The 16,491-nt window shown below is 39.9% G+C and overlaps 1 protein-coding gene across 1 annotated transcript in view; it reads right to left on the reverse strand.

The window, feature by feature from the left end:
- The window catches only part of LOC126100409 (DNA replication ATP-dependent helicase/nuclease DNA2-like), a 176,999-nt gene that overhangs the window by 101,090 nt on the left and 59,418 nt on the right, over window positions 1–16,491 (reverse strand). Inside the window, exons 5-8 of the mRNA XM_049911003.1 lie at window positions 7,158–7,304; window positions 4,862–5,111; window positions 3,094–3,405; window positions 2,867–2,997 (exon numbers count right to left, since the gene is read on the reverse strand). Of these exons, the coding sequence (XP_049766960.1) occupies window positions 2,867–2,997; window positions 3,094–3,405; window positions 4,862–5,111; window positions 7,158–7,304 (840 nt within the window). The remainder of the gene's footprint in view (window positions 1–2,866; window positions 2,998–3,093; window positions 3,406–4,861; window positions 5,112–7,157; window positions 7,305–16,491) is intronic.

Here is a 16,491-nt window from a genome sequence, read left to right on the forward strand (position 1 = left end):
CGCAGTTGGATAGACAAAAAAAATCTTCTCACGAAGCAATGGCAAAAGAACACACATATAAAAGGTATTACACATGCAAGCTTTCAGAGCCAGTGGCTCCTCCTCCTGGCAGAGGGATTGAAGGAGAAAGAAGAGGGGTGCAGGAAAAGGACTGGTGAGGTTTACGAAAAGCGCTCTAGTTTGGGAAAGTCACCCAGAACCCTGTGTCAGGGGAGACTTACCGGAGAGGAGAGAAGTCATGCCGCCTCCTCATCCCATCCGGTAAGTCTTGCCTGACTCGGGGTTCTGTGTAATTTTTCTGAACTCTACCTCTTTTCATAATCATCATCAGTCCTTTTCCTGCATCCCTCTTCTTTCCCCTTCAACCCTCCTGCCAGAAGGAGCAGCCACTGGTTCTGAAAGCTTGCTTAAGTAATACCTTTAATGTGTGTTTTCTGCTGCTGCTGCTGCTGCTGCTCCTGCATGGTGAGTAGACTTTTTTATCCATCTGATTACATTATATTACACACAACTGTGTGCTTCATAAAACTATCCTTGCTTGCTACAAAGCTGTTAAATTTTCTAAATGTATGGAACACAACCAGCACATTACACAACAATCTGTTATAATATGTACAGATTACCCAATACAATTTTAATTGGATTCAGGAGTAATAACACAATTTTCATAAATATGAGGCTGTCTGTCTTTCATTAGGTGCAGACTCTAGTTAATCTTGTGTGATTTTTAAATACATCAATGATGCAGAGAGATACCGTATTTACTCGAGTCTAAGCCACACTCGAATCTAAGCCGCACCTGAAAAATGAGACTCGAAATCAAGGGAAAAAAAATTTCCCGAATCTAAGCCGCACCTGAAATTTGAGACTCGAAATTCTAGGGGAGAGAAAAGTTTTAGGCCGCATCTCCAAATCGAAACAAAGTTGGTCCACTGTAATATGAGACAATTTAGGTCGAATGAATGACAATACAGCTACAGTAGTTTGGTTCGAGTCGTAAGCTTAGCAGTTAAGCTTTACCAGGTAGCCATTGCTATGCGTCAGGCGCTCCGTCCGTATTTATACGGGTACCCTGCCTTTTTCACGTGCTTCGTCTGTTTTGAATTGATTGCTTATTTTTCTTTGATCTGATACGCGCAGGTTTCTTTGTTATAGGTGTTTACGTCACTCTACGCTGAATATGCATTACTGTACTGTGTCATGCTTTGTTTGTCATACTCCGATACTGCGTGTTTACGGCCTGTCGCCGATCGCGGCATGGCTTGCTTTTGTGCGCGCTACCGCCGCTTACAAATTAAAAAAAAAAGAGAGAGAGGAATCGTCTCATTGGCGAAACAATGGCAAGAGACTGCTACTTGTTGTTACTTACACTGCTGCTTTCTTTGATAATGATCAACAAGAACCAAATAATAGACTACGTACGATAGAAGATGTTCTGAACGAGAGTTTAGCGAAAATTTTTCTCCGTTTGAAAATCTTTGCAGGCGCCTCTTTAGTACATTACATTCTGCACAGAAATTAGAGTCATCTTAGATTTAAAAATCTAGTCAATTGCTCGCTTCATTTCTGACTGTATCACTGTTTAGCATAAGAATAATACAAATATAAACATGACATGATATGTATATTCTTCCGCATTTGCTGTTGTCTCACTCTAGTTTTGTGGTTTATTACGCAGACAGGATTTAAATGAGATAGCAGCAAACACGAAACAGAACAAGGCAAAATGTTTATGTTCGTATTATTCTTATGGTGACGAGAATACTGCATGTGATTCACAATTTATAAAAGTTCCTATTAGCAACCATCTCTTCTTACAGATAGGAAAAAATTCAGAACGTAGAGTTGGCCATATTGACAAAAATCCTAAACATTCTTGCCAGTCGGGTTTTCGTAGTACATTGAAATGCTACTACATTCGAAGATGAACAATACGGAATTTGTATTTACTTCGTTGGATAATGTATGAAAATGCAGTGGTCGAAACTCGGCGCGGAGAAAAAAAGCTTGTCTTCCACCTTTTTTTAAAAAAATTTATTTACTGACGCACAGGTTTTGGCGCCAGGATTTATCTTTGTGGCTACAAAGCATGCCTCGGCAGAACTAAGTTGTGGCGGCACCCACCGACATTTTTAAGAACTTCCGCTTGCTTTGCACTCGATTCTAAGCCGCAGGCAGTTTTTTGGATTACAAAAACCGGAAAAAAAGTGCGGCTTAGATTCGAGTACATACGGTATATATAAATTTATACTTCAGCATGAAGAGCTTGATCATTTGTGCTATAAATTAAAATTTTAAATACTGTTGGCAAGAGCTGAAGTGATTTCAAATACAGGCAATTTCAATACCAAATTTAGATATCTGAAGATAGTGTTGAAAAAAAAAAAAGAACACTATGGTGCACTTGGAGCAGAACTCTGAAGCATTAGTCAATCAGACAATTAAACATAGCAGACTTCATCCCTCGACACTCTCCCACCTGTCTGCCACTCACCTTGAGGTTGACAAGTTCTCTCTCTCACAAATATTTCTATCCATCTCGTAATTCAGGCAACACAGCAGGAATCTCCTCTACTATTAATACACAGTATTGTAATGTGACATATAAAAATTAACACTAAAGTAGTCTTACAGCTAGTAATTTTATACAGCCAATAATGCCCAATCTAATCTTTAAATTACAAGTTTTTCAATATGGTAGCAGTTTCATCAAATCAGATTCACTAGTATCTCCAAATGCCCACTGTGTGCCTAGCAAAATACCTACAAAATTATCTACTGTTTAAGTGTCAAAAACAATGTAAACAACTGATCAAGTATGTTAAATTAAAATACATGTAACATGTAAATGACAAGAGACATGTACCTCAAGTAAAGTAATAGGCCCTTGTTAACATTGTAGCCCAAGTCTTGCAACATTAGTATATATAACATAACCTGGCCCCTGTGCTCTGAAGAAGCTGTTGCTCTGCCTGTCTTCAGTTCTAATGGAGCTAACTGAAATAAGCCAAAAATATGATTGTTGTAACAGGATGCACGCTGTCATATATATCATTTCAGATTACATTTCCTGAATTCTTATTCTTAAACAACCTGAGAACTGTTAGCAGGTGACTTCATCTTCACAGTGACATCTATTTTTCCTTTTACTCCTAGTCGTGGAGACCATATATTCTCCTCCACATCCTCAATATCGGTCACTGCAAGGCCACGATTCTTATGTGGATGTGTCACGTGCTGTGACACAAACTGCACAATTCGAGGCACAAATGGCATTATCTCTGCTCGAGCTTTATCACTCGACAGTCCACACAGAAGCAGCTGACGTAAATTATCAGGATTTTCCAAGGTTTTCATCACTAACTGTTCCACACTGTTCTTATCCTGAATTTTGTTCTGAAGTACCTGCAATGAGTGGCAACACATGTAATTAGCATGCCAGAAGTCAAACACTAACATCTGATAACACTAAATAAAACTCTATTGAAATTATATACACATCACCAAAGTCTTATTGCACTTCTTAGCATTTTTCAGTCACTTATATTGGAGACACTGACACAAATGTAAAAAAAAAACCTCACTGTAACAGTTATTTACTCTTAAAAAAAGAAAGAGTCTACAGTATATTTAAAATTACTGAGAAACAGAACAGCTGGCCAGAGCTTACTTTCAGGAGATGAAACTACAATGCTGCCAATGGACACTTCTAAAAGAAGAAGAAGAAAAAAAACTTTTTCTCGCTTTTATATGCATATTCAACTTCTGGAAGGTATGTACTGGCTCACTTCTCTGTATAATTTTGCAGTTTTCTCAAGAGACTTGTCTTTAGTTAGACATCTATAGGCAAATAAATTTATACAACTTAAGTAGGTAACTAGTTACGATATTAACCATGAAAATGAACTGCTTGTAAAGTTTTCAATCAACAAAAAATTTAGATGCAACACATACATCTTTATGAGGAAATATTATTGCTCAAACGGAAGTATTGTGCAGCAGACAGGCATTTGGTCAAGGAAACCTACATGAGCTATCAGAAAAAGTTATTTTACAGGGAACTTGTATGTCCCCTAGCTGTCTAAAGGATGACTTTTTCTGAAAGTTTAGCTAGAAAATGTCCTCTTCCATGTGTGTCTGGGCTCCTCAATGCCTCTTCAATTCAGTATGTAGTAATTTATCATTATAAAGATAAGTGCATGTTTCATTTTATTTATTTTAATATGTTTAAATAACATGTGCTTCTGACCAAGCTGAAGCTGAAGTACTGAAGCAATCAATAAAGGGACTGATAGAAGGTAGAAAAGTATAACCACAACAGAGACAAACAAACTCAGATCATTTGGGGATAAAATACATCTCTGTCTCTGTCTCTATGTCTCTGTCTCTGTCTCTCTGTCTCTGTCTCTCCCCCCCCCCCCTCCCCCCCCCTCCCACTCTGGAAGGAGATATAGAAGATTTTTAATAGCTACGAGAAGTTATTGAAACATATTCCACTCTCCTCCACACACAATTCCTGAATGTCACATTATTGTAAGCTACAGTCATTACAACCACAGCACTTTGCAAGAAGTGAGTAACTATCAAGTTGTTTCACTGTTTACTGCAAGAATATTTCCTCAAGAGAGAGAGAGACAGAGAGAGAGAGAGAGAGAGAGAGAGAGAGAGAGAGAGAAGGAATACTAGGACTACATGTACTTTTGCTCTACTAAGAAAATATAGTTTCTCACTAATAATGCTACGAGTAGCTGTGAGATTCACTACACAGGTCAGTTGATGCAAAGAACAATATTTTTCCACAAGGACCAAATGAAGTCATCTCATCTGCAATACTGTAAGATCCAGTTATCCAGTAACAAACCTCCTGGAGAATTGTGTGCACTAATGATCCAATGACAGCACAGGCAGCTGTAACATCCACCCCACGAAACCACTCTGCAAGGACAGCACGTCGCCTGCAGAAAAGTGATCCAACAACAGAAGTTCCAGACACAAGTAGATCTGAGTGGTGGACAAGTATTCCTGCCTTCAAATCTAGATACCATGATTCTTTTTCATATTTTGCTCCAATGATGCTCACAACATCCCCTTCTTTGACTGGTAAACTGGACCTGAACAAGAGGAAGATAAAAATAAATAAGAAAATGGATGAAACATGAAAATTTTTTCCTATCTAAGTTGAGCACTATACGTATGCACATTCCAAGACAGCGACAATGTTTCTCTGCTCGTACAATTTGACCTAACAGATAACATCAAAGACTGGGAAATCCAGGATGAATTAGTGACAATGATATGAAAAGGATAGATTGCTATTCACTGTATAGTGGAGATGATGTGTCTCAGACAAGCACATTGTGACATTCAGCTCCTTTATTTCTTCATTGATTGTCCTCGGTGTCAATGTACTGTTTTGCTATACTGGCTGAAAAATGGGGGCTGGAAGTTCTACACTGCCTATTTTAAATGATGTAGCCGACAGGTGCACAGTTGCGTTTCACAGTTCTTTATTTCCACTGTTCACAACCCCCCCATACACACAGTTAATATGGCCAGTGGACTATTGTTAACTTTTGATAAGCCTCATTGATAGTCCGCAGGTATATATCAGCATACTGCTACAATGGTTTTCTGTTGAATATCTACGAGGAGTAAAACCTAACCACACAGTTCACAGTTCTTGCCGAATAATATGGTACGTATCGAACATACACTGACATTGTTTTAACATATGGCCTATTTGTGTTACACTTATTTCACAGTTAAGTTGATCTATTGTTGTTGATCTAACTAATATGGACTGACTGATGGACTAACTCAAGCCCAGTAATCGGGCCTTTATATATCATCACAATAATAGGTACTGAAACTACACATTGTTCCATGTTTAATTTACAGAAATTACAATTAAAACATACCTCATTAAATTAATTGAATGCATCGAAACATTTGTTCTTTTTAACAGTTTCTTCTGCCACAAGGGTTAAATCAAATTATTTGTTTAAATCATGAAATTAACAGATATAGTTACGCAAACAATACTTTTGACAGAACTGGTAATTACTTTGGAATTAATTAATGGTTGGCTTGGTAACATGTTTTCGAATAGAGCAAAACAGATCCTGCAAGAATACTATTAGTTGTTCCTCCAAATGTTTAGAATTATTACAGAATTTATATTTGCTTATAAGTCAACAACAGAATTTACAATTACTGATTTCATCCTATAGTGGAAGATATTAACTAGGAATAGTCAAAATAAATTAGGAAATCAATTACATACATAAAACTATGCACAAAATTAGATCTGGTGCTATATTCTTTAAGACTGAGGGCCAACCTGTCTCTTTTATGGAAATGCAGATTATACTCATGTATGTTAATGGTAATTAATCAAAAATGAAAAAACGAATTTTAAGAAGGCAGATTGTAAAACAAGAGGGGAAGTAAAAATATCCCAGCTTGCTTCATCAGAACTTTAGAAAGACTGCTAAACAAGGGAGTTTTTGGAAAAAAAAATGCCTCCTTCTGAATTAGACAGAAAGGCCAAGCCAGCCAGAGACAGTGGTCATGTGTGTGGTAGTTGTGTTTGCGTAAATGTTTTTGTGTATAGTGTCTGATTCAGAAGAAAGCCTTTTGGTTGAAACCTTCCTTGGTTAGCAGTCTTTTTAGTGTGCCTGTCTGCAACTCAACATCTCCATTACATGGTGAACTATACATAACTGAGTGAAGAATTTAACATTTGAAATACAGCAAGATTATTAGATGCAGAACAGCTGGAGAAGAAATGTAATGGAATCAGCAGTGGTCTATAACAGGTGCCCTTCATCATTTGCCTTATATCCTCAAAGAACAAGTGAAAAAAATATTTTTTATGATTGCACCAGGTTTGTAACTTAACTCATCTAAATAAGTTTCCAAGACCTTGGCCAATGCATTCTTCACTCTGAGAGAAAATTGTATATGTAGGATAACATTAGAAAAGCAAGTAACAATGTAGTCTACTTAAGACCCACATTTGGCATGTGTATTTCATGCCACTAACGCAGTAACTACAATATCAAATGAACTTGTTCTTACATACAGTCATTCTAATAACTTTTCTGTTACATACTGAAAATACAGTTAATCGAGTTAACACATTATCAGCCACATACCATGGTGGTCGTAACTGGCACACAGCAGTTCGATTTGTTTCACATGACCTCAATTGCAAAAACATATTTACTGGCACTTCAGGATCCTTCCATGTTTGAACAACATAGCACATTTCACTACCAGAGAGATTTAATGTCTCCTCTTTGCTGAAAAAGAGACAAAACAAATCCTGTTAATTCACATAACCATCATTCTCAAGAAAGAAAGTACTAGAAATATAAGGGTTTATCACTGATAATGATCTAACATTGTCAATGGAAAAAGTACAACCCCTCAGAAGATTACTAAATTCATCAAGTTACTAAACAGTACTTATTCTACAGGCTTCAATGGTGTTACTGGTAGTGCTCACTTGAGAGAATAACCCCTGAGATACAATTGGAATCAAGCAATGATTCAGAGCATATTCCCAACAGATTTAAATATGTTACCAATCGTTAAGAAAGGTAGTGAGACAAGATTGTAGCCAATCCTCCATACTGTTCTATCTGCACATTGTTCAAACACTAAACGAAAAAGGAAAAAATTGGAAAGGGAATTTAAGTTCAAGGAGGGAAAAGAAAAATGTTGAGGGTTGCTGAAAACACTATAATTCTGTCAGATGACAAATGACTTAAGATCAGCTGAACTGAATAGAAAAAGTCCTCATGAGAGGTTATGAAGTATCAATAAACATGAAACAAGGGTAATGGCATTTAGTCAAATAACATGATGCTGAGTGAATCAGAAAGCAAATGAGACACCAGCAGAAGATTTTTGTTAGACAGCAAAAGAATTAATGATGGACAAAGTAGAGACGACACAAAATACAGACTAGCAATAGCAGGAAAAGTGTTCCTGAAAAACAGAAGTTTGATAACAATGAATATAAAATTAATGAGTCAGAAACTTTTTTCAGAAGGTATTTTCTGGAATTTAGTCTTGTGTGGAAGTAAATGTGGATGATACATAATACAGATGAGAAAAGAATAGAAGCTTATGAAATTTAGTGCTGCAGGAGAATACCGAAGATTACATAGTTACATAGAACTACTAACAAGGATGTAATCAACTGAACTAGGGAAAAAAGCAATTTATGACAATCTGGCTGAAGGAATCTGTAGGCAGGATGCATTCTGATGTATCACAGAATCCTCAACTTAAAAGTATGAAGTCTTTTTCATTGTTCCTGTGTGTGACTCGAACAGGGTGTATACGTGGACGAGGAAAAAAAAAAATCCCGGATTTTTCCCGGATTTCCCAGTTAAAAATACGCTTTCTTCTGGATGAAAATACATTTTCTCCATGTTACTTAACAGTACACTTTCCCTCAGAACTGTTAAACTTATCAATCCGTTCAATTGTAGTGGTTTTATTCACTGGCGTAGAATTTCCCGGCACTTCAAAAAACGAAACTCAGGGCAAAAAACACGTTTTGGAAATATCTCCGATGTGCAGCAACATGTACACTGCATATTTTCGTATTACGAAAGTATAAATTCGAATTCCACCAAACACCACATGTTACATTCCAAAGGATAGAAATCAAGATTGCGATGCACTTTTGTAAGCCAGTTGTAGCTCATGTCAAGCGACCTCGCCAGCCAATGACAGCGGATATTCAGAGCATAGGACATGTGATGTAGTCAGCCAATAGCAACATCACTGTTAAGAAGCACAAACACACAAATAGGAAAAGGTAATGGTTTAAATTAATATACGTAGTGTTGCTACAAGAAAAGAAAAACTTTCACATATAATATTGGTCTCTAAGATTAATAAGCTGCAAGAGAATCTATGCTGTCACACATAAAGTTGATCTTTTTTGAGCGAGTTACACTTTAAGATAGATCACACAAATGTGCCAGTAAAATTTTTAACGACGACAAAAATGTGATCTTTTGGGCTCGAAAATAATCTAAATGGTCATCCTCAAAGATCAGATTTTTCAATGAGAGCCAAACGCTCTGTGGTTTTAGAAATTCATTGGACATTCGAGCACAGGGTTCATCTAGCGAAATAGGAAATTTACTTTGAAAGTAACGCTTTTCAAACAACTATTCAGAATATTTTCCCGCGACCTGTTAGAAATAAACTCGTTTCAGCAGTTGCCAGAGAGCACCAGATAACAGGCGTCGCCGCGCTCACGCAGCTACGATGACACAGGAAGTCTGTACATTCGTACGTATAAAACATTGAAAGATGTTACATTATGTCATAAAAGAAACAAGACATGGGAATTTTGTGAACCATACTAAAATTCATAATCCGGCTTAAAGCGCACATTCGTATGTACAGATTCAGATGTAAATTTTCTTGGAGTACCAGTGCTGCGCTCGCGCAGCTACGATGACGCAGGAAGTCTGTACATTCGTACGTATAAAACATTGAAAGATCTTACATTATGTCATAAAAGAAACAAGACATGGGAATTTTGTGAACCATACTAAAATTCATAATCCGGCTTAAAGCGCACATTCATATGTACAGATTCAGATGTAAATTTTCTTGAAGTACCAGTGCTGTATTACATCATGTTTGGTTCTTTATTGTGGCATAACGCGATACGTGCTAGAAGCTGAATACGTGAACTTGAAATGCAGCGAACAGTTGAAACTAGCCAATAGTGCTGAATTAAACACTTCATTTCAAATAAATTAACTGCCTCAGCAGAAAAGATTAATAAATGTGAAATTTCTTTAACTTCACTCTTCTGCAAGGTAATTAATGCTTGACTGTCAGAAAGGTGGAAACAAAATACAATCTGAAACTAATAACATATTTTACCCTTCCGTAATTATGTGAATGTATTTTAATTCACTTGATAGCTCCCGGCCACAGAAATCAGTTTTGTTTTCAATTGATGTGAGAGCAATAAACGAAGAGGAAACAGCAAAATCACTTAACATAAACATGGGTCACTACCACCTTCCCACTACAACTCAGATTGCTCTGTGCAGCAGGTCCAGATCTACAATATTTCTGAACCAGGGCAATATTAGATAGTGGCACTCCCCTCACCTCGAGCGTTTGAGGTAGGATGCCAAAATTTTAAAAAACGACTTTTCAAAGATATCTTCATTTTTTTAGCACTCATCTTTCTGAAGAGTCTGTTACATAAAACGTTTATGTTCGAGGGCACGTAGCACATGTTATTTGGTCTTCAGTGTGCCGAAGTGCAGTGCCACGCCTCTTCATACAGCATTCTTCCATCGCACGTCTCTATTTCACTCTGTGGAATTCAAACGCGCAATATTATGTAAAGGGGCCATCAAACTATATTCAGGCAAGTTGAAATTAAAATGTCCTGTGGTGCATCTCCTGCTTCCAGTCGGCCGGTTTGACATCCTGCTCCTCTTTTAAAAAATCTTGCAGTTAATACCGGATGGGACTATTTGTAACCGACAGAACAAGAGCTCTTCAGAAAATTTGCAGTCTTTACTGCCTGTTAGCTAATAACTGTTTTGTGTGACAATTAAATAAAGAATACGTAAAATGAGTAAAAACAAGAGACAAGAAAGACAGTACACATTTCTTCAATCCTTATATTTTTTCTCTCTAATCTTGCCACAGCTTTATATGGCGTACTTTCCTTTCTGAAAAAGAATCTATTACCTCATCAAAGTTCGTCAACATTTTGCTACATGAAAAAATGAAATGTCGTCTAATACTAGAAACTCTGTTAATACAAATGGTACCTAAGACTAGTGTGGTTTCTCGATCTGATTACGTGTATTTTGTCACTGTCTGCTAGATAAAACAAAATAGGCCTGGCTAATATTGCGGCAATTGTTACACACACCAAGTAAATGAGACTGTTTAGGCATAAATGGTCATTTTTATAACCGACAGAATATAATTCAAGAAGTACTAATATCAAATGCCTATTAGGCCTACTACAAGCAAAAATTTTTATGTTAGGAAATAGTTTCACATTTTATTCATACACACTAGCTTCTGAAGCATGAGATCGAAAAGTAGTAGTACGAAATTTTTGTATACATTTTAAATCGTCATATTCTTCCGTAATTTGTGTGAGTCCCCTTTTCTTCTCCTTCCTCGTTCTAACAAACAATCCTGTCATCACTTACTCTGTAACTATTCCTGACAGTAACAAAACTTATTCTCTGGTTAACTTCACAACCCTGCCACAATCATCTGTTTAGTTATCCCGCATTTATTCTCCAGTTAGGCATTATTATGTGTCCGTACAAAGCATTTTCTGCGCAACTACCAGAATAGAACTTTAGCGGCTGCTAGCTGGGGACTATATAACTGACCGTTAGTAGTGTACAGGTTTGGCCAAGAACTTTCTGTCAAAATTTCATTTCTTTGGATATTCGGAGAAGACCAGACACATTCTTTGTTGCCTGTTATTCCTGTTAGTCATTTATTTCCACTCTGGTAGTCTGAAGCTATGGAATTCGCTAGTAGTTATAACAACGCTGATCATTTGCAAACCCACTCAACCACATAAACAGTGATTGCCATTCACCCGTTTGGCTCTATTCGCTCAGCTTGTATAGCCCCGACCTCTTTTGTCTGCAGGGAAGTTTATTTCTAGATGCGACGGGGGTTCCCCTTGCAGAGACATCACGTGAACTACGCACGCATTCAAAAATCAACTTACGATTCATTCAGAAATAAACTTAGAATTTGATAAAAAATGTTAAAAAACCAACAGATGCGTTAAAAATCATATGAGTAAACGATAGACCAACGTGCGCTGGATGCTAGGCGCTTTGTGAAATGAGGTCTTTTTCCTCAGTTCCACAGTAAACACCCCACACATGGCAGACAGGAAATTTTATTCCATGCCAACAGAAGATCTGACAGCATATCCTGTGTGACTGGCAGATTTACAGGCATTGTTGTAAAAATCAACAGCATCCTGAGACTCCAATAAGAGCAGGCAGAACAAATGATGGAACACCACTGGAGCAGTGGTGCCAGAAGAGATCCATCCAAATCTGGTGCCTAACCAAGGGCAGGAGGTCAGTAGAGTATGTGGAGAAGAGGGCAAGGAAGGAAGATGGAAATTGCAAAGGAGAGAAGCCAGATGGAGCCCAATCTGTAAACCTACCTAAGGCAGGCAATGGGCGACTGACGTTCCAAAGCTGCAAAAAGAATAGAACAGGAGAGGTTAGCAGGAGAAGAGCTCATAATGACTGCATAGGGAACAGGAGCTGGGACCACCAAAATGAAAGAGGAGGGACCCCGTGTGAACCTAGGGCAAAAGGCACCAGAGGCTAAATGGATACCACAATGGGAACCTGGTCTGAGACAGAGCTTATGCCCGATAAAGGCAGACAAGAGTCAAACAATCTGCATCTCAAGAGGTCTGGGCAAGGAAGCTGTTTACAAAAACAGCCAACCTTCAAAAAGTGGATATGGGGCAAACAAGTAAGCTTGTTTCAAAAAGAAGATTCAAGAAACAGAACAGGGGGACCATGCCAGACACTGTGCATAGAGGTAGATCACAGCACAATGTCAGAAGTGAACCACCATCTATTTAAGGGGAAAGAATTGAAAACCATGCAAGAGTGTCCATGCTGAAGCTGACCCTGGATTTGTCACTCTGCAGAGGCGACCAGCTGGGTGTTAGCCCACTTACAGAGATCATCCACATACAGAGCAGGGCCGACCAATGGTCCAGTGGAGGCCAAAAGTCCATTGATAGTGATGAGAAAAAGGACACTTCACACACAGCCCCATGGAATGCCTTCTCCTGGGTCTGCAGAAAGCTGAGAATTGTGCCAAACCAAACTAGGAATGACTGGTGCGAGAAGAAATAGTGAATAAAAATCTGGAGGGGCCCATGAAGATCCCACTCGTGGAGCTTAAGTAGGATTTTATGGCGCCAAGCCTTACAAAGATCAAAGTAAACTGCAACAAGATGATGGCATTGTGGAAAGGGCTGCAGAACTGCTGTTTCCAACGAAGCAGATGATCAATCAGAGACTACCCCCCACTAACCCCCTCCCCATCCCTGAAAAAGACGCTGGTAAGGAGATAAAAGGTCCTCAGATTCGAGGAACCAACTGAGCCGATGAGCCAACATCCATTCAAATAACTTGCAGGGTATACTGGTCAGACTGTTTAGCTAGTAAATATCAAGGGACAACGGACCCTTCCTGGGCTTACAGACAGGAACCACAATAGTGTCTCTCCGTTGAAAGGGAAAATACCTTGGAACAAGTATCGTTGGATACCTGAAGGAGTTATTGTCATTGTGGGCCAGAAGATGTTCCCATTCAGTAAAAGATTCATTGTAGTATTCTCCCTGACACGCGGTAATATATAAGTGGGAAGCTTCAGCCCACTGTTTCCAGAGGAAAGCGATAGGAGATAGAAGGCTAACATGCATGCAGTCACAAAATGGGTCTCAATGTATTCTGCAAGAACTGATGGATCCATACGAAGGTCACCTGAAAGGGCAAGGTTCAGAATGGAAGACTGCCACTGACAATCTACAAGAGTGCGGAGTGTAGCCTTCCCTGTGGCATAGACACAGAAGAACTTAGGGAGGAGACAAAGCATTTCCAACATGCCCACTTGCTAAGTTTGATTAAGTAATGAGCTTTGGTGATCAAGGGCAGTGGTGGCAATGGCCATACTCCACCACAGAATTGTCCAAAAGTGAACAGGGCCCACTGAGCGAAGAACAGCAATGCCAGCAATGCAAATTATCTTATCAGACATATCACAAATGACTTCATCAATATAAACGGACAAAGAATGTATAAATACAAACAGGTAGGTATACAGAGGCCAATCAGCATACAGAAAACCCTGCTGGGAACCTGGTCATCGGGATGTGGGAAGGGAACATGAGGCACAGGGAAGTGGACACTATCCAGAGGTCATTGTGTGGTCACCAGTGTAACGAAGAAAGGAGAGGAGAGGAGAGGATGTAAGTGAAAGATCAACGGCAGAGAAAGTGCCACACGCGGCACTAGGAGAACCATCATTAAGAAGGTACAGGTTGGTTGGCTCGTTGGTTTAAAAGGATGGGAAAGGGATCAAACTGCAAGGTCATCGGTCCCTTGTTCCCAGTAGAACAATTACCCAAAGGAAAGAAGAAAACAAAGTAGACATACGGCACAATATCAGAAGAAAGGAAGAACCAGAAGAACAACAGAAGGACAACGAACACTACAAAGGACAAAACAGGACGAGAAAACCAGAGAGAGCCACAAGAAACAGAGAGAGGAGATTAAAAACAAGAAAGCAGATTACCATCGCTGGCTGACCATGAGAATAAAAAACGAGAAGCCAGCCACACTGCAACACATTGGAGGACACAGAGGGACAAAGGACATGTGCTAAAACTCAGATCAAATGATAAAACCCACACTCACGAATAAAACATAAAACTAAAAAAAACATAAAACTAAAGCTGCTGTTGAGGCATTGTCGACCAACACCGAAGGTAGTGTGCACGGAAAGTTAAAAGTCCACTACAGATTGGCTAAAAGTGGCAGTCCAGCAAGACGTGGATGACAGTCATTTGAGAGCCACAGCAACACTGAGGTTCGTCCTCGTGTTGTTGTTGTGGTCTTCAGTCCTGAGGCTGGTTTGATGCAGCTCTCCATGCTACTCTATCCTGTGCAAGCTTCTTCATCCCCCAGTACCTACTGCAACCTACATCCTTCTGAATCTGCTTAGTGTATTCATCTCTTGGTCTCCCCCTACGATTTTTACCCTCCATGCTGCCCTCCAATACTAAATGGGTGATCCCTTGATGCCTCAGAACATGTCCTACAAACCGATCCCTTCTTCTGGTCAAGTTGTGCCACAAACTTCTCTTCTCCCCAATCCTATTCAATACTTCCTCATTAGTTATGTGATCTACCCATCTAATTTTCAGCATTCTTCTGTAGCACCACATTTCGTCCATGTTTCACTTCCATACATGGCTACACTCCATACAAATACTTTCAGAAATGACTTCCTGACACTTAAATCTATACTTGATGGAGGAGGAAACCATGTATGAGCCACATATGGCCAATGCGGAGTCTACAAAAGACAACTGATTCCATGCGAGAAGCCCGCAGGGAACACTTCCACACATTCGCAGTCTCCTTAATGACACACAGTTTGATGTGCATACTGTTATGCCACTCTGACTCCCAAAGCTAAAAAACCTTGCAGCATAAGACAGAACGCAGGTCAGTTTCAGAGATGCTCACTTCCAGGAGCTCCGTGTAGCCTGTTTGGCCAGCCTGTCAGTAGGTTCGTTGTCTGGGATTCCAACGTGCCTGGGGTTCCACACAAACACCACTGAACGACTAGATCGTTTGAGGGCAGATATGGAGTCCTGGATGTTCACTACCAAAGAATGGTGAGGGTAGCAGTGGTCGATAGCTTGTAAGCTGCTCAGGGAGTCAGAACAGATAAGAAACAACTCACCATAACAGGAACGGATGTACTGAAGTGAACGAGATATGGCCACAAGCTCTGCAGTGAATAAACTGCAGCCAGTGGGCAAGGAATGCTGTTCAATATGGCCTCTGCGGACATAGGCAAAGACAACATTACCAACAGCCATTGAGCCGTCTGTGTAAACAACTCCAGAGCCCTGGAACACGTCAAGAATCGAGAGGAAGTGACAGCGGAGAGTGGTGGGGTTAACGGAGTCCTTATGGCCGTGCAAAAGGTCTAGACAAAGCTTCGCCCAAGGTGTACACCATGGACGTGTATGTGAAGGGAAGGATTCCAGTTCGGAGAGAAGGGATCACACGCAAACCGCAATCGTGACCCCTGACCAGGGCCGCTGATACGGGAGGTGAACTGCCATGGGTGGGAAAAGGAGATGGTAATTCAGACGTGCAGGATAACTACGAATGTATGCAACATACCTGGTGAGCAGTTGTGCACATTGGATCTGCAATGGAGGACATTGTTCACCGGACTTGTTCTAAAAGCTGCAGCACACCATATTGGTGCACTGGGTCAAGGAAACGCAACGCTGAGGATGCCGCCGATCTCTAAATCAGACTCCCATAGTCAAGGCAGAATTGAACAAGGGCTCTGTAGAGCTGCAGCAGCTTAGAGCGATATGCAGAGCTCAGGAAGAGGAGAGGATTGAGGTGCTGCCAGCACTCCCGCTTTAGCTGACAAAGGTGAGGTAGCCAAGTCAATAGGGCATCGAAAACCAGTCCTAAGAATCGATACCTACAGTGAGTGGATCATCATTAAGATAAAGTTCAGGTTCTGGATGAACGGTACAATGCCAACAAAAGTGCACGACACATGACATCGCGGCTGAAAACTGGAAACCGTGGGGTGGAGCCCATGACTGCTTCTTGTGAATGGCTCCCTGTAGGTGCCGCTCAGCAACACCAGTAC

This window comes from Schistocerca cancellata, chromosome 9 (genome assembly GCF_023864275.1).
Source record: "Schistocerca cancellata isolate TAMUIC-IGC-003103 chromosome 9, iqSchCanc2.1, whole genome shotgun sequence".
Classification (NCBI taxonomy): domain Eukaryota; kingdom Metazoa; phylum Arthropoda; class Insecta; order Orthoptera; family Acrididae; genus Schistocerca; species Schistocerca cancellata.